Source organism: Bombus pyrosoma, linkage group LG15 (assembly GCF_014825855.1).
Source record: "Bombus pyrosoma isolate SC7728 linkage group LG15, ASM1482585v1, whole genome shotgun sequence".
NCBI lineage: Eukaryota > Metazoa > Arthropoda > Insecta > Hymenoptera > Apidae > Bombus > Bombus pyrosoma.
The window spans coordinates 9,748,234-9,775,504 of record NC_057784.1 but is presented as its reverse complement, the minus strand read 5'-3'; the positions used below and the strand labels follow the sequence as shown (position 1 = coordinate 9,775,504).

Here is a 27,271-nt window from a genome sequence, read left to right as displayed (position 1 = left end):
AAATTATTCATCAAGCTAAGTGAAATGTGAAAAATTACTTCGTAGAGATAAAATTTTTGTCAGTATTAGTTCCTTTTAATATAAATTTGAACAATGGAGAGTACCAAAATTGAGGGACAACAAGAAACTGTTATGTACTCGGTTTGTACTTCTGTGAATTTAAATAACAAATTATGGTACTAATTTACTATTTTAATATTAGCAACTTCAACCATGGACTACGGTGGGTGTTCTACCATGTATGGAACAAATTATTGGTCCACCGGTTCCGGTTAGAGTTGGAGAATTTCATAAAACTCCAAAACCACATCCATGGCGTCCTACTTTAGGATATGAAATCGTAGAAGCATCTCCGCTGTAACATTCTTATTAAATTTCATTCAATCTCGAAAATTCACTTTAAATCGCTTGTATCTTATTGTTAGTTTATCTTGAAAAATTATTTATCCTTTTGTGATTATTTCAGACCTGCACAACCTATGACAAATTTACTTGCTAATACCTGTTATATGCCGAAAGGAATGGCTACGGAACCGTTACGATTTCCTAATCTGGTAACTGGTTTCGATAGAAATCCTGCACACGCCGCACGAGCTGCACTTTTTACAAGATATGGCCCATACGAATGGGTGGAGAATCAGCTAAAACTTTATAATGAATCTGATAGCAACAGAAATTTCTCTGAAAATTTAAGAGCGGATACTGTTCGAATGATGCGGTAAAGTGATTATGATATTTTGTTATATATATATTTTTTTGTTACAATACATTACAAACAATAATTAATCTAATTTTAGAGAGGCCGATGAGAAAGTACAGAACGGTCAAACTGAAAGCGGTCGTAAATTGGGAGAAAGAATTACGGATACTACTTTTTGGAGAAATGAAGTGGCTTCAGAACTAGAAAGATTAATAATAGAAAATACAAGAATGCAAGAGTGCCGTCGAAATCTACAAACAACGATACAAAGTTTAGAGGGTCAACTACACATAGCGCAGGAATGTTTATATTATCGTGAAGCTAGGACAGGTTTATAATATTTATCTTCATAAATTAATAAATCTCACCAATGTTCATAAAATATCTTATATCCTTTAAAATACAGGTTCTGATTTGGTACATGACCAAGCTGAGCACGCTCTTTTAAAAGAGGTCGAGGTAGTCAGAAATTGTCAAAATAAGTTAGAACACTTTACGGACAAATGTATTAATCAGGTAAGTACAAAATCATAATTTCATACTAATCATTGCAATCTCTTGCTTTATACCCAGCTTACAAACAGTAGAGCAGTACAAAATCAGTTAGAAATTGATATAAAAAATAAAGAAACTGCACTTGGAATTGATATTACTTGTCACCAAATGAACAATTTCAGTCGTGGATTAAAATATTACGGTGGTATTGAAAAATATGACCCAAGGTAAGTTCATATTAAACTGTGATTTACGATCGTAATTTATGTCGTATATCTTAAGTGTTACAGAAGCCGAATCATGGGCTGAAGCTTCCAATAATGTAGTAAAAAAATCACAAGAAGAACGGGAGAAATCTAATCAATTACGAAGCGATATAGAAGTCGCGATAGATGCAGTTGGTCATGAGATGTGGGAAGCATGGGGAAATACAAATAATGCATTAGCCAGGAGAGCTGCAGAAATGCTTGAAGCAAAAGAAAAATTACAAATACATTTACATAAAGTAATTAAAAATATCTTGATCTTTAAACTTTTGTTGTATAATTGATGTATGTAACTACAGATCCAACAAGAAATTTTTGCAATTGAAAAAAATCTACAATTAATGCAAAAAGCCATCACAGATAAAAGTTCTGCTCTTAAAGTCGCACACACTCGATTAGAAAGCAGAATACATCGACCAGCTGCAGAATTATGTAAAGATCATGCTCAACTTAGGTATAGTCAAGAAATTTATGTAAAATTTAATGATAGTAATCGTAAACATCTTTAAATTTTCAAACAAATTTTCACTTACGTAGGATGATTGAGGAAGTAGAAACAATAAATACAATGATGCATGATATGAATTTAAAATTACAAAGATTTGAAGCACAACATCAACAACTTTTACGCACTAGGTCTAATTTAGAAAGTGATTTAAAATCCAAAGTTGATTCATTATTTATTGATAGGGAAAAGTGTATGGGCATGCGAAGAAGTTATCCGGTTGCGTCAGTTATAAAGTTTTGAATTATATATGCAAAATGTTTCTAACTGTAAATATATCAAAAACGATGTCATTTATTTATTCTGTTTATTCTTTTTTATAATATCATACATAAAAAAATTATTTTATCTTTCGACTGTTTTGTAAAAGTGTAATAAAAATAGCTTTTTACTCTTTTAAGTATATCTCTGTTTTTAACATTAACAAAAAAGTTATTAGCACTGAATTTAATAGTACGTAAGATTACTTTATTAACGAAATAAATCTAATATGTTTAATATATTGTAATATCACATTAGCCATTCTGCTATTGAATTCTTACATATAGTTAATAACCCAAATCTAAACTTTCTGTGTTTCTGCTATGAAGTTTAGAACTATTTACACAGAGCAATAAATATTTAACCTACATATTTTAATGTATAAAGGGATTAACACGTTTGCTGTCAGTATCATATATGTGTGTGTTAATTTAAATATAATCTTAACATGTGGGATAAATATTAGGTTGTCCGAAAAGTTTCTTTCGTTTTATAAGGAAATAATAGACGCACAATGTTTTTTGTTTTATATTAGTTTATCGAATTATGTATATAATACATAATAGAAATAGAACGAAATGGTTCATACCTAATTCAATAAAATAATATAAAACAGAAATTGTTACTTATCTATTATCACCTTATAAAACAAAAGAAACTTTTCGGACAACCTAATAGATATATTATATCTAGCATGCTTGGATGAAAAAAATCGCAATTATTGACCAGTGATGGATGTTTTGTTCTAATGCACTATAATAACAAACGTGTTAAGTGAAACTTCTTATTTGTAAACCACTATTTACAAAGTTTTTCATAGCAAGTTATTCGTTGATATAAAAAAGTAGTACATTATAGAAATTCATTCAAAATCATTTTTCTTTTTCATTTATATTTTTAGTCCATCTGAAAGCTGCTATTGTATCATAGATTTTCATTACAGCTGAGTCTGTATCATATTGATCTTTCAGGTAGAAAATTTTAACATTCTCTTGTGGATAACATTCTAAGATATTCCATTTTTCAAATAATTTGAGGGCATTCTTTATTGAATCAATAGATAAACATTCACCTATATCAAAATAAAATTAATGATACATTACTTTATAATGCAATATATATACATATATGTATATATTATAAAAATATAATTATTTGCCATTACTTACTGTACTTTATTATGCCATGATCTATATTCGTTTTTATGTCATTTAAAATTTTTTGAATTAAATCTTTCTCGCTTAGCGATTGACCTACTAATCCTTTAAGAGACAAAATAGTAAAAGTATAAACATCTACTAAAGGTTGCAACATTATGTGAAGATATTCTATACGTTTTGCATGTTCCGATATAAAGTTCAACTAGAAGAAACAATTAAATTAGATCACAATCTCGTTATTAGAAAATATGTCTAAATTAAAGAATAACTTACTTTGTACCGAATACTTTTAGAGCTATTCTTATTACGATATTCTTCATCTGAACTATCATCAAAATTTTTTGCGAATCTTTTACTCCATAGTTCCTCTTCTAAATAAGATTCCTATCAAATAATTTATATGAGTAACCTATTAGTAATAATGATTAATAATAATAAACCTATTAGAATAACTTTATGTTAAGTATACACTACCTCTTGTAAAATAATAATCTCTTTATGTGAGAGATTTACTATAGTGTCTATAATGACACGCTCTAATTCCTGACATGGTTTGCAGAAAATAAATTCGTATTTAAAAATATCACAAAGTTTAAGTGATTTTTCTACCAAAAGATCTTGAGACACTATAATATTGTTTTGAGCAAGAGCTGTAGAATCATTGATTTGTGACTGTAATTCAGCATACAAAGCTGTTACTGCAAATATAGTAAACAAATTATTAAATTGAATAAATTAATATAATTTACGAAAACAATATGTTCTCTTACCCACTATGCTATCCACAGCAAAACATGTTACCACTGTATTACTATAATAAGATAGTTCAATTACATTTGGTAGAAACGACATAGGACGGATTACAGTAACGAAATTTGATTGAGTTAGCTGACTATCAGCTGTTTCTATAATTTCTTGATTTTGTAGTTTTACTAAATCTGGACCTAAGATGTCTAACTAAAAGAATGAGTTAACATGTATTCTTTTATCATAATAAAATATTTATAACATAATTATCTTACTAACAGCATGATTTATGATATCAATATTTTCTCCACAAAATGCAATGTTTTTAGTACGACTTTCTAACTGGTGTCTTATGAAATCAAATGCTTCAACTAATTCATCCAAGGTACAACCATCTCGAAATATATATAGAAGGATGAACGCAACAACGTTAGTCGACATTATTGGCATTGCATCACTACAATCTAAAAGATATTGTACATTAACATTGAACAAAGAAACAAATTAATGCTTTTAGAGGTGTTTTATCCTTACTATATACAACATGCCGTGCAAGACTGTCAACTAGTTGACGGTATTCTTCTGCAACTACATCTGTACCATATAGCGATGAGCTAGATACTGTCGACTTTAAAGGCTTTTCAGCAGGAGATACTTTTACTCCATTCAACTTTGATTGATTTTGGAAAGACTTTAACATTTCCTTTTCAGAAAGCAATAAAATTGTGAAATTTAGTGATAAATGTCATCCATGACATTAAAAAGAATTTAAATAACTTACCTTAAGTGAAAAGGGTTGACAAATATCAATTTTCATAATTCCATAATTTGTTAACAAAGTAGAAAACATGGCTTTCATTGTAGATATAAATGTTTCTTTCTTCTTTGGTTGACCTAAATGCTCTTGAATAAAATTCCCATCAATAAGACGTTCATAATTTGGTACGACAGGTACTATCATTGCATCTTCAATAATTCCCTCCATGTATGCATCAAGAATGACACTCAAAATGCCACCTTTTGGCATGCATGGTTTACCAGTTCTTGTACGTGTACCTTCTAAAAAGAATTCTATAATATGACCCTCTTTTAATTTTTGCAGTATGTATGTCTGAAGAATGGCACGATAAAGAATATCTTTGCGGCCTATGACAGGATCAATTCGACGTTTTATAAAGAATGCGCCCAAACCTTGCAAAAGCTTCCTGTTTTACACATAAAATTTCGATAATAATAACGTGGTATTGTAATAAGGTTTAATACTCTATATATATTTGTAACATACCCAAAAAATGGCATTTTTAGATTATCCCCAGCTGCAATTAATGGACATTTAATACCATGCATTACATGAAGGAAGGTAATTATAGAATAATCCATATGACTACGATGTAAAGGAAGTAATATCACAGGAAGACCAGTCTCATTTGCTTTTTTTAACATTTCTATTTGAGATGGTAATATTATAACAGACTGCATAAAACATGGTAACAGTACATAAGTAATCCATGATGTAATTCTAATGAAAAGATTGTTTGGTTTGCTTTCCATTTGTGTTAGTATGGTCTTGGCTCTCTCTTTTGCTTTTTCCAGGGCAACTGTTTCACTACAACCCTCATCCTTAATTATTTCAGAAGCAACCAGTTTTGTTGCTTCTTTTAAATTGTCACTTTCTAGGATCTATAAAAGAGGAAAGTTATGTACAAAATCGACAAAGAATTAAATTTTTACTTCAATAAATGTAATTATTTTAAGATTTATATCTTACTGATTCCCTTGAATAATCGTGTTCTTTAAAAGAACAAGCGCGTATCGCACGAGGTAATATTCTATGGAATAGCGATTGATGTGACTCCATTAATAGGACATTTGTACCAAAAGGCGCATATTGCTTACTAACAGTATTTACTAATGAATTCTGTAAGAAATAAAATTAAATGAAAAAAATATATTTAGTAAAAGCTTATACTCTAATTATTTATCGATATGCCTTAATTGTATGTATTTTATATATTACATTTCCTCAATATTCATGTTGCCACCACAATAATAGTTGCTTAATTAATAATTTAATAAACATTGCTTTTAATTATTATGCATTTGTGAAATTTATTTAACAGTGATAATCATTTATATATTAGCGATTACATTTGAACTTCGTTGATGTTTAGTACATAAATATCAAAATAATAAAATGATTAATTTAACCGTGAGGAAGATCAATTTTTATCATCAGAGATACATATGTGGCCTTCATTAATAACTACCATTATTCAATAAATGTATATCGCAATTCACTTTATATGACTTCTTTTATCTAATTATATTAAAGAGAAACCAGTACCGCTACATGCAATATTTTCATATTTATATTAAACGGTATACAAAAATCATATGGTAGGTGCAACAATATGCAATAACCAAATTACGCATCGAAACTTTTGCATAGTGGATAATATACCAATATCAATAAACTTGTTATATAACTACATTAGTTATGTAAGTAATTAGTTTTATAGTTTCACGTCTGTTTGCACAATATTTAATATTTAAAATATACTATCAGAAGATTTTATTGAAGATCACATAAAGATATAGATATTTTTTGTAGCCACAGATAATGCTCTTCTTTTAGTACTATCAAATTCAGGGCGAAATATATTGATTATCAAAAATATTACGAATTTTCTGAACAACACTATATATGAATCAAGCTATTATCACCACTGAAAAATACTTGCTACAAATGGTTCTAGATAATGATCCAAAATCTATACTAAATAAAAAAATGATTACGCGACCATCTTATGACAAAGTTATAGCACATTAAATATACACTAGATATAAGCGGTACGTTGAATATTTTTGTTAAAGAACGAACAATAAAATCATTTTATTTTTCATTTACATCAACGTTAAAGAATATGTAATATATGCAGAACCTACTCTAGATGATGGAGTGCAACTGCTGCAGCAATAGTGTAGAAATAAAGAGCTTTCTGTAACAGTAGGGACTAATGGTTCAGTCTCTTTGATTTGAAATAAAGAACTTTCCCGAACTTTTCTTGCTTGTTCCTTATCTTGTAACTTTTTTTTATACATTTGTTGACCAGTTCGCCGAAGTTCTAAACCATGTGAATATTCGATTAAAATCCTTTCTTAATCAGTTTTCTACCTTTGATAAAAATTCATGTATTTTACATCCTTTATGCACTGAAGTCTTACCCTTTATCGAGAACCGAACTGTATTCGATTCTGGGTTTCGCTTTATCTCCGTTCTGCGGTTCCATTTTGCATACACTTCTTGCAGACGTGTTGAAACTATATCGATCATACTGGAAGCCCTGTTAGTACAGATACTATTTAAAAATATTATCTTTATGAAGTGCAAAGAAATTTTCTTCCATAGAATTTATTACATTTTACTGCATGGTAATTAAAGGTCGCAGTATAATTTTTGGTAGAATCTATATTAAAACAAGTAAATTCTATGGAAAATAGTATAACGTAGAACATAGCTCGAAGCTTTGGGAAAGAGATTGATCAAACATCAGTCAACATTATGGTTTCAATAAAAATAATTCAATGTAAACTTGTGTAAATATTACTAAATGAAATCGTAATGTAATAGAAATGTAATCATAATGTTGGTAATCACGAACATAATTTCAGGGTTGTTGGTTTTCAATGCAATCATGCACTATTTACGCTCCATCTCCGACGCTTTTAACGGATCGATGCAGTCGAGTGAAATTGCAACTAACGGATGAGATTTCCTTTTTTACAAACGTGTCGCCTTAAGTTCTATATCGGTACATTCATACATGATTCAGAGATAGATAAATAAAAATATATTAATAATAAAAGAATTTCTCAGCTTATCACAAAACAGATAATTACAAACGTCAATAATAATTAGAATAATTAATGCTAATAAATAAAATTTCTCAATAATACGTAAAAAAAAAAAAAAACAAAAACGACGACCAAAGCAGCTAAATGAAGCTAAGAAATTACAACCGTTTATTCATTTTTCAACTTATTATAATCACCTTTCAGCTCATTAATATATTATTCATTCATAATTTTTGGAATAATGGTTTTATTTCTTTAAATACGTTTCCAAGAAATAAAAAAATACATTCATATGTATATGAACATACATTCCTTAAAAAAAATATTTTAAGCTTTAATTTGTACAGTCACTGGAAGTGAAACAAACTGATGATAAAATCAGTCCAGTTAGAAATTATAAATGTATATATTTAGAAATATGTGACTTAATCCATTACGAACCAACGTTGGGTTAGCGCAAAATTTCATTTGCAACTTTCTTTTTACATTGTTGAATTATGTTTATTAAAATCGTAACTACAAAAAGGAATTCCAAGGATTCGCTTAATATTTTCTTCGTCATTATTTCTTTCATTTGGATTCTACAATTTTATGAAATTTAAAGAAACGAAAGTATTTATAACATTATGATAAACTATTGAGCGGTCTCTAATGGATTAAGAAATTTCGACGCAGATAAGGGAACAGCATCATAATGCTGATGTCACATCGGTTATCGCCCCTTGATATGATAATTTACGATCTTACCATTTCATTATCAAGAACTTACATTCAATTAGAAAAAATTCAAGGACTCTCTTCATAACTACATATAATGGATAGGTCATTTAAATTGTATCACCTACATGTTTGGCTTATTTGTTGCAATAGGAAAAATTCTCTCAAGACAAAATTTCATTTCATCTCAAGGTACACATGTAAGGGTAATATTTTTCATAGTTATTTGTTATACGAGATTTCAGAGCCATTAGTATTTTTATTTATATTCGTCTTCGATATCCTTGTAGAACGTGAAAAAAACAAATTCAACTACTTTAACAATCATATTATTCAGATCATTTAATCTTGAAATATTTGTGTCTGAGAATAATTAAAGATTCACAGGGCACCCGGGCACAATATTGACATATTGTTATCCAAAGATAAGCATTGGCTGTTATTTAAAATAGATACGATAGTAGAAGATACGTTTCTCATACAATTTATTGACAATTCCTAAGGCTGTAGATGCTCAAAATGATGGTCCTTTGGTTAAATACATATTTGGAATCTTTGAACCTCGGCTAACGGATGCAGGTTCATTTTAACCCAACGGTATTCGTTGCTCTGTTTTTTGTTTTAATCAATTCTTCATGCACATTTTCTATTTCCTGCGATTTTATGGATGTACATGCAGCTATAATTCTCTGCTTGATATTCTCCTGCGTTGTTGGTTTGTTATAATACGCTGTATATTTTAGTTTATCCCATAGATAAAAATTTAACGAAAAGAGGTCAAACAGCCAACGAACTCACAATCTTCTGTTTAATTACTGTCCTTATACATATCCAATAATGTGTTGAATAGTCATCATGTTGATACTACATACATAGATAGCAATATTCGAGCAAGATTGCAATATATCATATATTTTCTAATACATCATCCATCCACCTCAGCATTCTTTATACGAAAGTATTAACCTAATTACATCGATAATTTATTAGTCTAGCAGATACTTTAATTCTATCATGTCTGTAATGTCGTACGAAAGGTAAGGAAAGATGCGAAGAGATACCCTTATCTTTACGTTTTAACGTATGAAAGACAAAGACAACATTCTTCATACGACAAATTAAAATCAAAATATCTGCCAGACTAATAGTTTTTCGACATAAATAGATTAATACCTTTTTATAGAGAATTCTAAGATGTATGGCTAATGTATTACAAAATATATGATTTCATTTAACAAAATAAAGTTGACCTTAAAATCCCTGCACTACTCTAATCTGTAAGAAATAATTTCAACCAGAAGATGTCATCTTTCGAATCAAGCAACTTTTGTTAAAACATTTTTTTAATAACCAACCCCTTATGAGATATTCCACTGTTCTTACTTCAACGGAACGCTCTGTATACATGTTCTTATAAGTCTCTAGAATAATTTTCAAAAAAGGAAAAAAATTGCGATACTCGTTTCTGTTCTGAAGGTATGAATAAATATCTAACAAATGGCAAAACTATACAATCCTACCAAATAACATGTAAAAGCGGACACATAAAAGCGTGACAGTAAGTCGAAAATGTAGCATAAAATTCTTTCGTAAGGAGCTTTGTTTCCGAGAAAAAATGATTTGGAAATTTATCATACGCAAATTGACACATTTTATTCTACATTTCCGACTTATTTTCACACGTGGAACGAGCTGCTGTCGATTATTTAGTCCTGCCCAGTCCGGAATAAACCATGTTCAAGAATACTTGATAAATCTTCAAACTTAATTTTCTCGAAAACTAAGCTGAAAATGAAAAAATCTTATTTTATACTTTTTTCTTATTTTTACACAAGGAATCACGTTGTGCTCGTTTTTACATGTTATTCTGGCTGACTCTGTAAGCGCAATAAGTATTCGTACAGTTATCGTACTTCGTAGGATAAAATATACATCGTAGATGTTTTAAAAAGAAATCTGCATTAAAGCGCAGAAAAAAATAACTGAACAACAATTTCTTCATGATGTAAGATAACTAGTTACTAATACGCGAGCGTGGATCTTACATAATGTTCGGAAACATTTAAAAGCAACTTCACAGTCTCGAAATACAAATATTATAGAAAATATGTGGGACCACCTGACAGAAAAGATTCGGAATCATCATATTTCATCAAGAAATGATTTAAAGGGAACTCTTTTAAAAGAATGGAAAAATATTTCAAATAGACAATTCATCAGATTGATAAATTCAATTCCACAACGGTTTCAAACCATAATAAAATCGAAAGAAAACTCCATTAGATATTAACATAAAAACCTAGTGATTTTCTCTCCAAGATATTGGTTGTCTTATTAGTATTTCCTATTAAACCGTGACTATACGAATACTTATTACACATATATTTTTAGATATCCATCATTTCATCGCACCCTCTAGGTATTTGTTAATATTTTTCCAAAGGATATAGATTATTAAGGATGAAAATTATTTTCCGGATTTATAAGAACAAGTACATATTTCTTATTTGTTTAAATTTTGTTAGTAAACGATCTATAATATTTTTGTTTAAATTAATTATTGTACAAACACTTTTTACACTGACTGTACTTGCAATTTTCACAGTTATACGTATCGCCTGAGATAATATAACTTTGTCCTGAGAAGATTTTTCATACAGCAATAGATAAGGCAGATATTTAAGTCCATTTAGTTGGTTCACTCTGTATAAAAATCGTCTTGAATAAAACAAATCTAAAGTAACAAAGCTAAATAAATCATAACGTACAACGTAACGCGGAATTTATTATCCAGAAGGTTGAATATTATAAGCTTACGAAACAATCAAATCTATACCACACGAGAAAAGAGATACTTGCCATATGATCTAAACTGCACCTATAGCCACACATGGACGTATCATATGTCGGTTATATAAATAAATATTGAACGTTATGTTTCACGTTTAATATAAGCAATTTTGTTATTTTGAATATTACGAGCACTATTGCAAGAATAGTGCATAGATTTTCAGAATAAATAATTAATTCTATGTTGATAATGGACTATATTATCGAATAGTAATTCAACAATGGCACAGTTTTGGCCACTTTTCCCAAGTAATGTCGCACATTGCACCGCGAGTCTCGCATTATATTGTAAATATTATACCAATAGGTGTATATAAGAAGATCCAGTAATAATAATCCGGTTAGGTTATTTCAATTTTTTTTTTTTACTATAATTGCCAAAGTCCATGATGATAATACAGAAGATTCAGAAACATACAGATTAATAAATGATCAATTCATCAGAATTATAATAAACTACGCACAAATGATTATGAGTTTTATCTTTTCTGTACTTTTTTATTTGCCTCGTGTAATTTACTAATGAAATTCCAAATAAACAGCATATATACGTATTTCGCAACTGTACTTTTGAATTAAAAATATTAGGAGATAAATCACGCTAATTTACACCTCGTGTAATTTACTAATGAAATTCCGAATAAACGGCATATGTACGTATTTCGCAACTGTGCTGTTGAATGAAAAATATTAAGAGAAAAATATGAGAGATAAATTGCACTAAAAATCTAAAAAATAACAGATTATCTTCACAAAAATAAGTATTGCAGAATTATACGGCTATTACATTATTCATACTGTTTTAATATTATCGCGAAAATTTGTGAGTGAAGAAAGACAGAAAAGAAAAAAAGTGAAGAAATAGATGTAAGTATATATAAAAATATATAAAACACTTAAATACTCTTTATGATGTTCAATAGACATTAACGTTTTATCTTTTTAATCATATTACTGAGGAATACAAGCACATGATTAATTGAATTATACAACGCGTACTACTGTAACGATAATTTACTTTTGTTACTCTTTTTTCGTAATGAAATTTTGAACAATTTTGCACATCCATCACGGTTCATTATATTATCGTTAATATGCCGAATTCTACAATTTATTCAATGATCATTCTATAATAAAATAATTCTAAAAATATTTCTACTAAGATGTCAATCAAAGTTTCAAGATTAACGATAAAATTAATTAGATTTAGTAGATTATTATATTTATTAGATTTAGTCGACTGTATTTAGTCGAAATATCTCTATTTTTTATATCGTTACACTTACATACGTATGAATAAAGGTTTGCAGGAACAAACACGAAAGAAAATAATTTGCAGGATGGAACAGTTCCGTAGCGTGCATGTCAGTAACGAAGAAAATATACGTTACCCAAAGTTGAAGAAATAGAAGAGAACTCCGAAGAAAAGGAAAATTTCAATAAGACCACCCATTTTCCGTGTGAAGGGAGACCGCGTGGCTCTTTTTCTCACCGAACGAAGACTTCAAAACAATGCTAGAATTCTCGTTTAGATTGTTCCTAAAAGCGTAAATGATCAACTGCTCGTTTTCATGCTTTTAATCACCATTTATCTACTTCGTTTGATCACGGATGTTAATGTCGTGCAAACTTTGATCCAACACGTCAATTACCGTGAAAGAAAATTCACAGATCACTTCATCGAGATCCATAAATTTGATTAATACGATGATTATTATTTTGGTGCCGTTTTTTATTTGTTGCGCTTTATCACAATTTGTCGATTAGAATTTTTGTCAAACCTTATTATAATGAAAAGCGACGTATATGGAAAAGCTGCACTCTTGTCGCGGCAAACGCCGATTTTCTACTGTAACACGTTAAGTAACGACGGGCAATATACGACGCTGACGACGGTTCAATGACTCGCTTAGCTAATGATGTAGTACGTCGGGATGTTCGGTGTGTTATAACAACAAGAATATGTTTCTAAGGCCAAATTTAAACATCCAGTATTGCATAAACTTCTAGATCATGCGGAGCGTTTATCTTTTTGCAAATAACTTCAAATGTTATACGTATTTGAAGGCAACATGGCAATCATTCATTCGATTTTCTTTTCTTTTTTCTTTCTTCTTTCGTACTTGAAAATGCAAATTCTATATTGTAGTAAAATAATAATTTAATAGTTTTCTTACGAATTTTTCACTTGCGATCGCGATCCATTGAAGTAACAGTAGCTTATAATTGCCTGCTTAAGATTCCTGATGTTCCAGAACTATATTAGGATAATTAAACTGACCGGTGAGCGAAAGAGAAATGATAATACCTGAAACGAACATCACGCAATGAAATTTTAACATCGATTACAATCTATATCTGTTTCCACGAATTTATGAGAACGGCAAAGAATAATACAATGAGTTGCAAAAATATTTGGATACATACAGAAAACTTTTATGAATATGTTATACGTGTCATACGAAACATTTTGAAATTTCATTAACGCTGTAGTGAAACATACTTTCGTGATTATATTAGTAAAATTTGAAACAAAGTTGAAAATGTACACAAAAGCTACAAAATATTCTGTACAACTGACCATCCACTACGTTAATAAGCTTCAATATTTAAAGATATGGAATATATTCGACACTAATTATGCGCTTAGATCGACTATTCATGTCATTATGTACATATGTATATTAATTTTTTGCTAAACACATACTTGTTCGTAACAAATATCTTGTAATTTCTATTTCAGTTTTACTTTTACTTTGGTATAATCATGATAATCTGAGATTTGAAAATGTTTTATATAATACATAAAATATACGTAAAAATTCCCTACGACAAGTATCCAAATACTTTTCTGAGCCACTGCAAATGAACAAACAGACACTTATGAGGACATATGTCGTATTTTATGAGATGTAATCAACCTCAACATCTTCGTGTATATTTTTTCTTTTTATAATTAAGATTCGAGTTAAAAGTGGAAAATTAACTCGTTAATGCGTGTAGGAAGAGATACCTTAATTGCAATGACATTACAGTGACGTTGACTTCGTCAATTTTAATCGAAACAATTCGAATTTTACGAAGAGAAGTATAATTCCACTTGTTGTGAAAAAGCGTAATAACGAAGATCGTATTAATTATCTCTTATGAAATCAGATAAATGTTCATGTACAGAAAAATATTACAAAGAAAACAATGAAAAAATATATCCACTTCCAGTTTAATCACTGGATTATCAACATAGTTACCGCAAAGGTCGAAACCTAATTACATACATATACAGAACAAACACAGAATTATCAGTTTGACGGTACCGATTTTCTTTTTGCCATAAAACATGATTGTTGATTAATGTTAATTTAGAAATGATAAGATTAAAATTTGAAAATATTATATAACGCCTATTATAATGCTTCATAAAATTGCAGACATAGTATACGATAGCCAGAGCATCTGTGGCGTTACTCTACAGCAGCCAATAGCATCCTCGCGGTAATTTTACTATTCAAATTACGACATAATTAAAATGTCGTTTAAAAACCCGTCACTTAAGCTTTCTTTATTACATAATTAAAACATATACCATAAATTGCACTTGGGATGACTCCATGCACACTGATTTATTATAATCACATATTAGTTCGGTGAAAAATTTTGGAAATTTAACAATTAGATGTTTTAAATGCTGATGTAATTTATAAGTAAAAAGACATCTGATATTGCTTTATATGTATTCGATACGTTTACACGATGCACTATATGACAAACAGCATCTTGAGCTGCAAAATCGGTGTGACCTGAGGCCCGGTTAGTTCCATGCAACTCATAAATTAATCCTATTGAAAGCCATTAACGTTTAGTGTTGAATTTTATTGTACATCAATTTGTAAGAGTGCATTAAGATTCTCTGTCTGTATATTCAGGGAGTTTCATTGGTAGTTCAAGCACTTACGAAAGAATGATTTCATGCGTGACTTTTTGTTACACACTTTCTTTTTTGTAATGCGCGCTACTTTCACAAGACGGAAATAGCACATGAAAGGAATGACAGTATTTATCAACATTTAATTATAAGCATTGTCTTCTTTCCTATGTATTATTTTCGTGATTTTTTGTGTTTTTTTCTTTTATTGCGTATTATCGTTATTGTTAAGGTATTTTTAACTATTTAATAACATATTGTTAAATATGCATACATGTGCGCACGAGCACTTACATGTGTTTATATATAATTATGTAATTTAATATATAATAATAATTATGTAATATATTGCTAAATATTACTTATTGTAAATTTTTTTTTATATATGTAAAAAGTTGTATGAAGGCTAACATACATACATATATGAATGTATAACCTGGTATAACCACATAAGATTTATAGATGGAGCGAAAAATTATTAACTTTATTTTAGGATTATAATAATAATTACAATAAATTATCAAAAAATTCAGATTTCATTCAGTAGTCTAGTTCACCTCATCTTTACTACGATCTTAATAGAATTTACAAAACATAAGCTTAATTTGTTAAATACGTTGAGTTTAATTGATAACTATAAAAATCATAACTTACCCGGTATCGATATATAAAGAAAGTCTTTATATTAACACAGAATATTACAGTAATTACTTAATATACTAAAGTACAATATGCACGATATCGCACGCCATTACGCTATGCCACATTTGTATACATATTAACCTATTTTTTGAACTATATGTATGTGATAAAATCATTGTATATAAAAATGTAATGTTAGATATTTAAAGGTTCACTACTATAATAAAAGTGTAATTTGTATTATTAATTTGTATTAAAGTCTCTTTAATAAAATATTTGAATTATAAACACTCCATGCTCGTGACATGATTTGTAACCACATGTATATTTGATGTTGAAGATATAATAATAAAGTATTCAAATAAGAAGATTATTCAATAAATCGTAAAAGTTACATAAAGACAAAGTCATTTATTTAAAAGTAATTTAATATCTATCACATAGAAAAGATTATTATTTCTATTACTATATATACACACACACGCGCGCGCGCGCGCAATTATGTTAGAAAGAATATGGCGCGTGTAATGAGCGCAATGTGTATAGTACAACACGTGTAACTTAAGAGGTTATCTTAGGATATCTTATAGGAATGATTTTTTGGTTGTAAGGGAACAAGAATTATTTAATTAGTTTGACAAATACTTTCATTTGAAATAGCCTAAAGTAATCAAACCTACAGCAAAATGGTGGTAAATAAATATAGTTTTACTTAATTTAGAACTAATAAAATTGTTAAATTATGAACATGTATATGTCATATAGTATCATCTGTTTTAAATACAATAAAAAATATTTCCTTAATTATGTAATTCTTCTATTAATTTTAATTATCAATATATGTATTTTTTAAATTCTTAATCAAATAGAAAAAACTAAAGATCAGTGCAGTTAAAAGAAGTAATCAAAAAAGAACCAAACTTACACGGCAAGGGAAACTTAAAATAAAGAGGCATAAACCAATGAAGAAACATATTCAAAAAAAAGTAATTCCACATGCAGAAACTGTGGAAGAAGAAGAAAGTGATCAGGGTGAAGATCTCATGGACATGGTCGAAGAAGATGATTTAAACTTTTTAGGAAAAGCCATTTCTAACAAATCATATAATTTGTTGAAACAAATACATCTAAATGAGTATGAATATTGTAATAGGTAATGAATATATTTTAATTCAAAATAATTTAAATGATATCTATATTTTTTAGAACAGGTAATGATAAAGTAAAAAATAATAAGAAGGAAAAGAAAAGTAATGACACATTAGAGAATAGATATGAAAATAGTATGTCAAAAATAGTTGAGATAGAGGGTACGAAAAAGGTTCGTATGTTACTTCCTATAAAAACTCAAAATGGAATTATAGAAAAAAGGATAGTTCAAGAAAATCATGTAGAAGATAATGAAAACATGCCGCATGAAGAACATAATATAGAAAAAAGTAACATGGAAATAAAATTCAATTTTCATGTAAGATTTCATTGAAATTTATGAAACACTATTGTAAAAAATCTTTTTTTCATGTATTAATTGATTTTTTAGGATGAAGATAAAGATAAAAAACCTGTGTCTATGATAGAACTTTTAGCATTTCGTGAAGAAGTATTAAGATCTAAACGTTTAAAAATTGGATTATTATCTAGCAGTCTTCTGGAAACGCCAGAAACTAAATGTGATAATTTTAAAATACTATTAGAATTAATGGAAGAAACCAATCCAGAAGTATATATTACTGTAAGAAAATTGGCAACTATTTCTTTGTTAGAAATTTTCAAAGATTTGTTGCCATCTTATCAAATTCTTCAAATTCAACAAGAAGGTGTAAAATGTATGTAGCTATAATAATATGTAAATATTATGATTATTGTAGAAATTATAGGTTTTTTACTTTCTTTTTAGTAAAGAAAGAAACACTTGCATTACAAAATTATGAAGCTGCATTATTAAGATATTATAAGCATTATCTACAAAAGTTAGAAAAAATGACTAATATATTAAGAAGAAAAAAGGGAGATACACGACAAATAAAAGAACAAGAAATTGAATTAGGAAAAGTTGCATTAACATGCATGTGTGATCTTCTAACAACTCATCCCTACTTTAACTATTCTATTAATATAGCAAATTTTCTTATACCATTGTTAGATAATAAACATGAGGTTATAAGGCAGGAAGTCTTAAAATGCATTTCCAAAGTATTCAAGGAAGACAAACGCACTGAATTATCTTTAAAAGTGAGACATTTAAGTGATTGTATTTCAGTTAACCTGTATTCTAGGAATATAATGTTTATTAATAAATATTTCAGATAGTACGCAAATTAAACCAATACATAAAATTAAGAGCTCACTCCGTTCATACTGAGGTTCTATCAGTACTTTTATCACTTCGTATAAAAGATGTAAATTTAGATAAAGAAAAAGAAGAAGAGACTAAACAAAGAAAACTTATGTCTCATAAACAAAGAATTCTTGCCTTAAGTAAGCGTGAAAGGAAGAAAAATAAGAAACTTGAAGAAGTAGAGAAAGAATTACTTGAAACAAAAGCAGAAGAGAATAAGCAAACTAAACAAAAATTACTCACTGAAATAACAAGTGTAGTATTTACAATTTATTTTAGAATTTTAAAACTAGCTCCAAATAGTAAGATTTTATCTATTTGCTTGGAAGGATTAGCAAAGTATGACAGATTTTTACTAAATTTAATTATATATAAAATTATATGATATCTAATAACATTCAATTACAGATTTGCACAATGCATAAACTTAGATTTTTATCAAGATTTAGTAACTGCCATAGATAAACTAATGGAAGAGGGTAATTTAAATTTGAAAGATCAATTACATTGTATTCAGTGTGTATTTACAATATTATCAGGACAAGGTTCAGCATTGAATCTTGATCCTTACAGGTTTGTATTGAAAAAGAATAAATATCGTAAATAAAAAAGCTAAAATTAAATTTATAATCACATGTTATATTTATACAGGTTTTATGCACATTTATACAAAAATTTACTAAATATTCATTGCGGTAAAACTCATATAGAAATGGAAGTTCTTATAAAGATTTTAGTTCAAGCTCTAATTCATAGAAGAAAAAGAATTACACAAAGGCGTTTTGTAGCATTTATCAAAAGAATAGCTATTCTAGCCTTACAATTGCAACATAATTCAGTACTTGGCATTCTCGGTATTATAAAGCAAAGTATGCAACTTGGAAAAATGCTAGATATTTTGTTGGATACTGATAGTACGACTGGAGATGGTTTTTATCAAGCAGAGCTAGAGGAACCTGAGTATTGCAATGCACACTGTTCAGCATTATGGGAACTTACAGCTTTACAAGTACATATTCACATATTAAGTTATATGATCTTAATATACATAATTATTATTAAACATACTTTTATCTTTCGTTACTAGCGGCATTATCACAGTATTGTACAAAAGATGGCAAAAAACGTAGCTTGGAATGTGCCACCAATAGGTGAAGGCAGTTTATCTCCAGAAATTGCTAAGCTGTAGGTTTCAATTTTTGTAATATTTAATGCAATCATACTTCTATATTGGTGATTTACTGCTATCCGATGAGCTTTATTGTAAAATATCTTGCAATAGCACATTTTTTATTGCTCACAAGCAATAAATGAGCTATGCTAGAATATATTTCTTTATTTGTTCCAGTTCTCCAGAAGAACTTTTTACTGAATTTGATCCTACTGGTGTCGTATTTAAACCAGCGGTACCAGTTCCAAAAAATACAAATGCTAAGAGAATAATAACAACTCATCATCTTATAAATAGTGAATTCAAAGAATATATTAATACTATATATAATACTGAATTATTTGCAGATGGTTACATAGATTTTTATAAAGCTTGTAATAGTTAATACTGTATGTAGCACAAATTATAGAATGGATTGTAAGAATAAAACGAAATTTAAGATAAAACATTAAACACTGTACGTATTTTCTAAATAGTAACAATTATTTCTTATAACCATTTTGTTATTTTAAATAACATATTAGATTTACAACGCCAAGTATCTTAACTATTAAACAGATATTATTCTCAAATGAAATGATGAGAAAATGAAATGTTAGGGTAATTACGATTTTTAAATGAATATCTGTATCCATCAGAAAATGGATATCTGTATCTACAATATTTATCATTTGTTCTGCATTTACAATACCAAAAAGATTGTTTTTTTAGTACAGGTATACATCTTCTATTGAGATGAAAGATTTTATATTTGTAAATTTATTACATCATCAGTACATTCTGAATTATCTTCTTTTGTTACATTTACTTTAGCTTCAGTCAAACTTTCTTTTGCCTTGTCACTTGTCTGTGATAATAAATCAACTCTTTGCAAAGATATATGTTTACGTTCTATAATATTCATTTTTATAGCATCTTCTATTTCTAATGCCTCATCTACTATATTATCTTCATTCTTTGCCATTTGCTTTATCGCGATTTGTGCATATCGATGCTCATTTTTATCGAAATTTAGCAACTTAGATGCATTAATTTTGTCAACTGTCTTTGTTACAATGACTTGTTCATTTTTATCATTTTGATGTACTGATTGAGAATTTCTCTTCGCAAGAATTATCTTGGTGTATTTAACAGTGGGTTGATTTGAACGAGTTTGTATTGGAATTGTAGTTTTAGTTTTAGACAAAGTGGAAGTTTGTGGGTTTGTCTGTAGTATCACATGATTTAAATTTTGTACAGCTACATTAGGACATAGAACAGCTTGGGTACAAGGTGTTACAAATTTATTACTTTGCTGTAACTTATCTTGCTTGTTACTTATGAGAACAACTTTGGTATTACTGTTCAATTTAGGTATAGTCTTTTCATGAATATCTACAGCCATTGTCTGAGATAAAGATGAACTTTTCTCAATAGAGTTTAAATTATCATCATCTTTTGCAAAAATTATTGGTATATCTAATATATTTCCTAATTCATCATCAATCTCGTTTACAAGAGAATTCTTCTGTACTGTTTGAGACTTATGAATTCTTTGTAAACTAGATGCATTGACTGTTATCTTTGGCATAGATTTGGTCGATTTTTGAGTAACTTTTAGTTTATTAGACAGTGGTAAAATAGTTCCTGAATTATGATTGCTTAATGGTACTATTACGGATGAACAAGTAGGTTTAGTACTAAGGGAACTTTCAACCATGATTATATTCCCACATACTGCATTATGAGAGATATCGTTGTTATTACAAGTTGTTACTTGTCGAGGTATTTGTGACATCTTGAATGTGTCCAAGGAATGAGTAGAACTGAGCATCAAATGTGAAGAGCTACTGGTTGTTGCCATGTCGTCCATCACTATAAAACACATATACATGTTTGTACAATTTTCTGAGATATAAATAAATTCAAATAATATTCATTGCGTTATGAACATCATGTAAAAATAAACATCTTTCTTTCTACATGAGTTATGTAAATATATCTTTAAAACTGGTTATAATTATAACAAAAACCATGCATAAATCTATTATATGTGATAAAAAAATTTGGTTTTTAAATTTCACTTTATCTATGTTGTTAAAAATAACATAGGTAATTGATTAAGTAATTACATAATAACAATTATAATAATTTATGTATTTTAAACCAAAAAGATTCAAATTATATTAATAATATTTAAATAATATTTTGTTCGACAATGTAAAAGATGTGATAAAAAAAACATGATAAATGTAAGAAACAAAAGTTGTAATATCTTTAATTTAATTCCAAATTGCTTGGACGCAGTTAATATCAAACAGGATTGGGGCAAGGAAACAAATAAATTCAAATCACATGGAAAAATATTTATTTAACACAAAATAAAAGATAGTAGTGATATATTTACAACATATTATTTTAGATGCTTCTAAATATAAACTTATATTAATTGTAAAATAATATAAATACATGCTACATTTGGACACATGTTACATCACATGCTAAACAAATACATACATTTACTAATGACTTAGTCTAATGACTTTTATATATAACAAAAATAATATATAAAGAATATTTTGTATATATACAATTGCAAAAGAGAATACAAACAAGCTAGAAATAAGAAAAAAATTTTATGGCTAGAAAACAAAATCTATTAGGTTTATTAGACTATTTTAATTATTCTACAATAAAAAACATAATTAAAATTAAGTTTAAAATCCATTATTATTGATCTATACAGTCTCAAAAATATGAACAAAATGATTTTTTTACTTAGTGGATATATTTTCTATAAGAAACTTATTTTATCATATTAATGATATTCATGCACAATACATTTTGTTTTTGCATGTATGAATATGATCCACATGGTTCCATATAAAGATGCATGTATATTTTGAAATCAAAATAGTAAATCATAAAAATATGCTAAATAGTAAGAAATTTATTTTGCTACTTAACATGTTATGCTTTGTTATTGTATTTATGTGTAATATCCTAATTTTTTTTGATCGTGTTTATTTTAAGATTTTAACAGTCCAATATTGTTTCCACTTTTCACGTTTTTATGTATGAATATATTAAATATATTTCAAATATATATGTTACAGCTGTATAATTTTTATATACATATATATACAAATTGTGTTACAAAATTTGGAAAGTAGAATTAAGGCTTGTTCTAAATTTAAAAAGTTATTTTATAAAATACGAGATTTCTACTATTCAGAATAACTTCCCGAAATAATAATAATTTGGATCAACTTAATAATTTCCTTTTTGTTGATGATGTACCTTTCGTTCGTAAAAATCATATACATTCGATCAAGAAGTAAAAAACGATTACGGTGTAGGTAAATTATTTAATAGCTGATTAGATAATAATATTCTACCTTTTGGTATTATCGATGTGGTTGATGCTGTATTAGTTGCCACAGAATTGTTTGGTGTTAGTAAAATGCTGGAAGCTGCCGATATACGCGCAGACGATGAGCTAGTAGTGAGTGTAAGAGAAGTTTTACCATTTTGTAAAATATTTGATAAAGTTCCATTTGATGTACCAATTGTAGGTTTATTGTGCATTACTATAAAACAAAGAAAAATGCAAATTATACAAAATATGTGAGAATAAAAAGAAACAAAAAGTAATTTTTCATGTAAAATGTACCTGCTGCAGTTGAAGTATTCACTCTAATCTGATTTCCTGATGATGTTAAAACGTTAACAAGTTTTGTATCTCCATTTTTGTCAGGAATATTGAGATGCCTATAATTGTTTGATATTACTTTAGAAAAGCCTTTACCTGATGATACAATGGCTTTCATTTTTGGCATGTTCTGTAACTGTACATTCGTTGATACAATTTTAGGCACTTTAGTTGATGCAATCGAAGATTTAGGAATATTTTTTATTGTTGTAGATACACCTTGACCTGATGATGCTGGAGCTAAACGTATCGGTCCAATTGGTGCTAAACTTGCCAATGAGCCAATGTTTAATGTTATACCACCATTATCTGAACCCGAGTTTGTCTAAAAAATGCATATATTGTTAGATGCTTCCTCTTTAATAAAAATTAAGGTTGTAACTTACTTGTCCGGAAAGTCTAGATGTTATCAAGTGTTCCACAAAATGACTTTTCTGGTTACTAACAACTCGAGGTTTCCGTTTCACGCTCTGCACATGATTTGTATGTATTCCGCTCACTGCGATTATATTCTGTTGCGTACTAAATGTTCCTATTCGGGAAATCGTAGTTGATTGTGTATTTTGTCCAATAGATATTACTGAAGAGATTGGTGTATTTGGTCGAGACTTTTTTATTGTAGGAGAATTTGGTTCACTTTCAACAGAGCTACTTGTTGAATTTCTTCGCTTCCGTGATTCTTTTCTGTTATTTTTATTTTCATAATTTGACAATGATGTTGATCTCAATGGTAATGGATGTGGTTGCAAAAGAATAGTTCCCACAAAATCTCCGATTTCATCCAAGATACATCTATCTACCATGTTTTGTGTAATACCCTCTGATATCTTTTTAGCAGTAGAAATTCTTAAATGGTCATCAGCAGTTCCAACCACTACCAAACTTGTTTCAACCATCATTCTTTCTCTGAGATCCTCTATATCATCAGGTCTTACAAGTGTAGCATTTTGTCCAATAACAAACATAACTGGGCATCGAATATCCATTAATGTATCATCAGGTGTACCCCTTTTTCCTTCAACTGTAAGAAATGAAAACCCAAGACAAATAACTGCAGTTACATGTTCCATTTGTGCTACCTATAAATATCAAAAGATAATAGTGAATATCTCAAATCACATTGAAGTTTTCTAACTACTTCAAATTATACTGATGCATTACACATCATGTGTATATATGTACATATAAATACTATACCTGACATGCAAGAGCAGCACCAGTATTAAATCCAACAAGAATAATTGGTCTACCAGGACAATCACTTCTAATATCTTGTATCTTAGTTCTAGTGGCTTGAAGTAATTGATCAATGCATACCATCATGGTCATTCTATTAGCTGCTAAACCTAAGTGTGTGTGAACAGTAACAACCATTCCTAAAGCTCCTAATTGTGAAATCCATTTATGTTGCCTTGTAGACATACTAGATCCCACTCCAGAAGGAACTATTATTAAGATTGGATTTCCTGGTAATTTTTTCTGCAATAACAATAATTATCTATAAATAGATATATATATGTAAAATATATTATAATAAATTATGCAATAAAATATACTTACAAGTCTATTACTATTTAAACTAGGAGTAATTGGATCCCATGTACGTTTAAGGAGTGATCCAAGTGTTTCCCATGTTATAGAACCTGTTTTTGCATTAATATTTGGTTGTATAGCAATCATTTTATCAATAAGTTGAGGAATTTTCAGTCTTAAAGATTGTAATATATCAAGATAAATCCCAAGATATTCTTGAGGAAGATGGTCAAACAATAAATTATGTAACCATTGTGCAAGTCTCCAATCCCACCCAACTGAAGCTAATGTTTCTCGAAACCTCCTTGCTGCTGTGTCAACTGATGTTCTTCGATAAATTGGTTCTATTGAACTGTTTACTTTAGCTAATCTTGTAAGTCTCTCTGAATTTAATATTTTAAGAACTTTGGTGAATATTCGATTTTGAACCGGTGTCCATAAAATTTTATCAAGCTTTTCTTCCCAATCTTCATTTTCATCAGGTCTAGCAAAATTTGCTAACCTTTGTAATTCATCCATTTGATGTCGAACTCTAGTAAAATCTATTGGTGGTACTAATGGCTCATTATTAATTTCTTCTATATTAATTTCTTCATCCTGAGCAACTTTTTCCCTAATATATAAAAAGTTGTAATGTAGTTTTATGTTTAATAATTGCATTTATAATTTACATTTATTTACACATACAATTTATTTTTATTACTTACGTTAATAAATTTTTCTTTGAAAAAAACAACTTTTTTATTGGCTTTACATAAACATTTTCTGGTTTCCAATTCCATGGACGTGCATAACAATGATCTTTTGCAAGCACATTAATTTCAGTTTCATAGCACCCAGCAAGCTGATGTAAATATGTAGTTAATCTACTAGGATTATCATCAAATGTATCACTGATGGGACTTGGAATTCTAGAAGTGTTTATCGATGTGGATGGCATCGTTAATGTTGAAGTTAACATTACTTATACTCAATATATTTATAATTATAATTAATTCTTTCAACAAATAACACTGTAATCATTTACAGTTTTCCTCACATGGCCATCACTTCATATCGTGAATCTGTATTACAAAAATTAATAAGATTATTACATAATTAACAAATATGAATTATTTGTAAGAGTCGAAACTACTTAACATTTCACAAAACTATTTCCAACCCTTTGCGCTCGAGAGGCTACTCTCAGTCGCCACCGCGTTTTGTATGGCAACTCCATTGGCAAGTGAGAGACAACAGTTCCCATTTATGCTAGATTTCAACATCTCCAATTGATGAAACAGCAGTATTGGTTTGTAAATAGGTTCCTTAGCTTTTTATGGTCTTTGTTAGAAGATGTAAAGCGTTATACTTTAAAATTGGAATAAAATATTTAATCCCAAATCCCTCTGTAACTATGGTTCTGACGTCTCTGATGTTAGTTTGGATTTGACGATCATGGCCAAAATATTATAGTTTAGAAGCCCTAAAAAATGGCTTTCATAAGTGAAATTAGCTCAAATGAAGATGAACTTGATTTTGAACTGTTGAAAAATGAGATCAATTGTATTCAAGAATGCATCTTGATGAATGCTTTATAAATTATCATATAAAAAAATACAGAAATTAATATTACAAAATCATATTTTCAAAGATGTAAGTATAGATTAATTATTAGAAAATAACGTTTTTGTAAGTTAATTTATATATAAAATCATTTTACGCTACCTGTAAGACGCGTGTCACATATACGCTAAATCATCTGGAGTTGCTACTTTGCCCGACTGAAAAAGTCCTCGAACGCAAAAAGCTAATATATAACAATAATAAAAAAGATTGCTAAATGATATATATAAAAATTAAACTTCTGAATATAAAATTTATACATATATGTATAAATAATTGTTCCTATTACATAAATTATTTCTATGATGAAACTAACCTTTAAACTATTCCAGGTTGTAATATCACAATAGTAATTATCATGAAATAATATACAGCTCCGTCTCAAACAGCAAAAAACGATGTACTGCGATTTAATGCAAGATAATGGAAGAACACATGTGGAGCAAGGACATTGTAAATGTATAGATAGGTACATACAAATGTATATTACATCAATTTTAGAATAATTATTTTATCGATACAATGTGTTATTATGCATTGATTTCCATGATATGTAATGTGACAAAATGCAAGAAATAAAAAAAATAAAATTAATAAGATTAAATGTAGGTAGGTAAATACATAGAATTCCAATTTATGTAATGCATAATATTCAAAACAATGAATGTCCAGTGACATCTATGATGCGCTAACCAATCAATCTACAATTGTAAGGTTAAGTTAAATTTTTACGTTTTCTTAAAATTTCTTCGACGATTCCAAAAATAATTTTACAAGCAGCCTATAGGAAAAGAACATATTTTACATGGAAAA

At 28.6% G+C, this 27,271-nt stretch overlaps 4 protein-coding genes across 12 annotated transcripts; 2 read left to right on the top strand and 2 right to left on the bottom strand.

Annotated features, from left to right (window-relative positions):
* Nucleotides 1-46: 46 nt before the first annotated feature.
* Nucleotides 47-2,766, top strand: LOC122575819 (tektin-3-like). The gene is made up of 9 exons (XM_043745251.1): nucleotides 47-141; nucleotides 203-357; nucleotides 467-718; nucleotides 798-1,030; nucleotides 1,107-1,216; nucleotides 1,274-1,422; nucleotides 1,478-1,700; nucleotides 1,761-1,915; nucleotides 1,999-2,766. The coding sequence occupies exons 1-9, from the start codon at nucleotides 94-96 to the stop codon at nucleotides 2,207-2,209; spliced, it is 1,536 nt and encodes a 511-aa protein (XP_043601186.1). The 5' UTR covers nucleotides 47-93; the 3' UTR covers nucleotides 2,210-2,766.
* Nucleotides 2,767-3,022: 256 nt separating this feature from the next.
* On the bottom strand, nucleotides 3,023-15,359 carry LOC122575813 (glycerol-3-phosphate acyltransferase 1, mitochondrial). Of its 6 annotated transcripts, XM_043745239.1 has the most exons (15): nucleotides 15,140-15,358; nucleotides 13,734-13,864; nucleotides 12,948-13,095; nucleotides 7,360-7,478; nucleotides 7,081-7,259; nucleotides 5,903-6,052; nucleotides 5,420-5,814; nucleotides 4,916-5,339; nucleotides 4,669-4,837; nucleotides 4,414-4,598; nucleotides 4,158-4,344; nucleotides 3,862-4,085; nucleotides 3,661-3,771; nucleotides 3,397-3,589; nucleotides 3,023-3,299 (listed from the first exon to the last, which is right to left on the bottom strand). In XM_043745239.1, exons 3-15 carry the CDS (start codon nucleotides 13,007-13,009, stop codon nucleotides 3,100-3,102), a joined length of 2,598 nt encoding a protein of 865 aa, XP_043601174.1. In that variant the 5' UTR covers nucleotides 13,010-13,095; nucleotides 13,734-13,864; nucleotides 15,140-15,358; the 3' UTR covers nucleotides 3,023-3,099. The 6 variants fall into 6 exon arrangements, with proteins under 6 accessions (XP_043601174.1, XP_043601177.1, XP_043601173.1 ...); XM_043745242.1 differs by lacking the exon at nucleotides 12,948-13,095 and having other exon boundaries at nucleotides 15,140-15,359; XM_043745238.1 differs by lacking the exons at nucleotides 13,734-13,864; nucleotides 15,140-15,358 and adding an exon at nucleotides 13,209-13,571.
* A 798-nt stretch (nucleotides 15,360-16,157) lies between these two features.
* LOC122575815 (nucleolar complex protein 3 homolog) lies at nucleotides 16,158-20,082 on the top strand. Of its 2 annotated transcripts, XM_043745244.1 has the most exons (10): nucleotides 16,158-16,812; nucleotides 16,990-17,255; nucleotides 17,327-17,588; nucleotides 17,661-17,946; nucleotides 18,018-18,352; nucleotides 18,427-18,797; nucleotides 18,867-19,031; nucleotides 19,110-19,467; nucleotides 19,546-19,643; nucleotides 19,807-20,082. In XM_043745244.1, the coding sequence occupies exons 1-10, from the start codon at nucleotides 16,807-16,809 to the stop codon at nucleotides 20,012-20,014; spliced, it is 2,355 nt and encodes a 784-aa protein (XP_043601179.1). In that variant the 5' UTR covers nucleotides 16,158-16,806; the 3' UTR covers nucleotides 20,015-20,082. The 2 variants fall into 2 exon arrangements, with proteins under 2 accessions (XP_043601179.1, XP_043601180.1); XM_043745245.1 differs by lacking the exon at nucleotides 16,158-16,812 and having other exon boundaries at nucleotides 17,121-17,255; nucleotides 17,332-17,588.
* A 126-nt stretch (nucleotides 20,083-20,208) lies between these two features.
* LOC122575812 (KAT8 regulatory NSL complex subunit 3) lies at nucleotides 20,209-27,103 on the bottom strand. 3 transcript variants are annotated; one of them, XM_043745235.1, is made up of 10 exons: nucleotides 26,775-27,103; nucleotides 26,561-26,642; nucleotides 25,993-26,318; nucleotides 25,561-25,917; nucleotides 24,881-25,466; nucleotides 24,518-24,799; nucleotides 23,707-24,399; nucleotides 23,282-23,645; nucleotides 23,007-23,198; nucleotides 20,209-21,483 (listed from the first exon to the last, which is right to left on the bottom strand). In XM_043745235.1, the coding sequence occupies exons 4-10, from the start codon at nucleotides 25,812-25,814 to the stop codon at nucleotides 20,375-20,377; spliced, it is 3,480 nt and encodes a 1,159-aa protein (XP_043601170.1). In that variant the 5' UTR covers nucleotides 25,815-25,917; nucleotides 25,993-26,318; nucleotides 26,561-26,642; nucleotides 26,775-27,103; the 3' UTR covers nucleotides 20,209-20,374. The 3 variants fall into 3 exon arrangements, with proteins under 3 accessions (XP_043601170.1, XP_043601172.1, XP_043601171.1); XM_043745236.1 differs by having other exon boundaries at nucleotides 20,211-21,483; nucleotides 25,994-26,318; nucleotides 26,561-26,627; XM_043745237.1 differs by lacking the exons at nucleotides 25,993-26,318; nucleotides 26,561-26,642.
* Between the last annotated feature and the right edge of the window lie 168 nt (nucleotides 27,104-27,271).

Bases quoted from the DNA above. Each gene is read 5' to 3' on its own strand.
- LOC122575819 (XM_043745251.1), top strand. From the start codon at position 94: ATGGAGAGTACCAAAATTGAGGGACAACAAGAAACTGTTATGTACTCG. The intron at 1,031-1,106 runs GTTTATAATATT...TTTAAAATACAG, and splicing joins TTATCGTGAAGCTAGGACAG to GTTCTGATTTGGTACATGAC. The intron at 1,423-1,477 runs GTAAGTTCATAT...GTATATCTTAAG, and splicing joins ATTGAAAAATATGACCCAAG to TGTTACAGAAGCCGAATCAT.
- LOC122575813 (XM_043745239.1), bottom strand. From the start codon at position 13,009: ATGGGTGGTCTTATTGAAATTTTCCTTTTCTTCGGAGTTCTCTTCTAT. The intron at 4,838-4,915 runs GTAAGTTATTTA...CTTTCTGAAAAG, and splicing joins GTCAACCCTTTTCACTTAAG to GAAATGTTAAAGTCTTTCCA. The intron at 3,772-3,861 runs GTAGTGTATACT...ATTATTTGATAG, and splicing joins AGATTATTATTTTACAAGAG to GAATCTTATTTAGAAGAGGA.
- LOC122575815 (XM_043745244.1), top strand. The intron at 17,256-17,326 runs GTATGAATATTG...TATATTTTTTAG, and splicing joins AAACAAATACATCTAAATGA to AACAGGTAATGATAAAGTAA. The intron at 19,032-19,109 runs GTTTGTATTGAA...ATATTTATACAG, and splicing joins TTGAATCTTGATCCTTACAG to GTTTTATGCACATTTATACA.
- LOC122575812 (XM_043745235.1), bottom strand. From the start codon at position 25,814: ATGTTAACTTCAACATTAACGATGCCATCCACATCGATAAACACTTCT. The intron at 25,467-25,560 runs GTAAGTAATAAA...TTTATATATTAG, and splicing joins TCAAAGAAAAATTTATTAAC to GGAAAAAGTTGCTCAGGATG. The intron at 23,646-23,706 runs GTAAGTTACAAC...TGCATTTTTTAG, and splicing joins CATCTAGACTTTCCGGACAA to ACAAACTCGGGTTCAGATAA.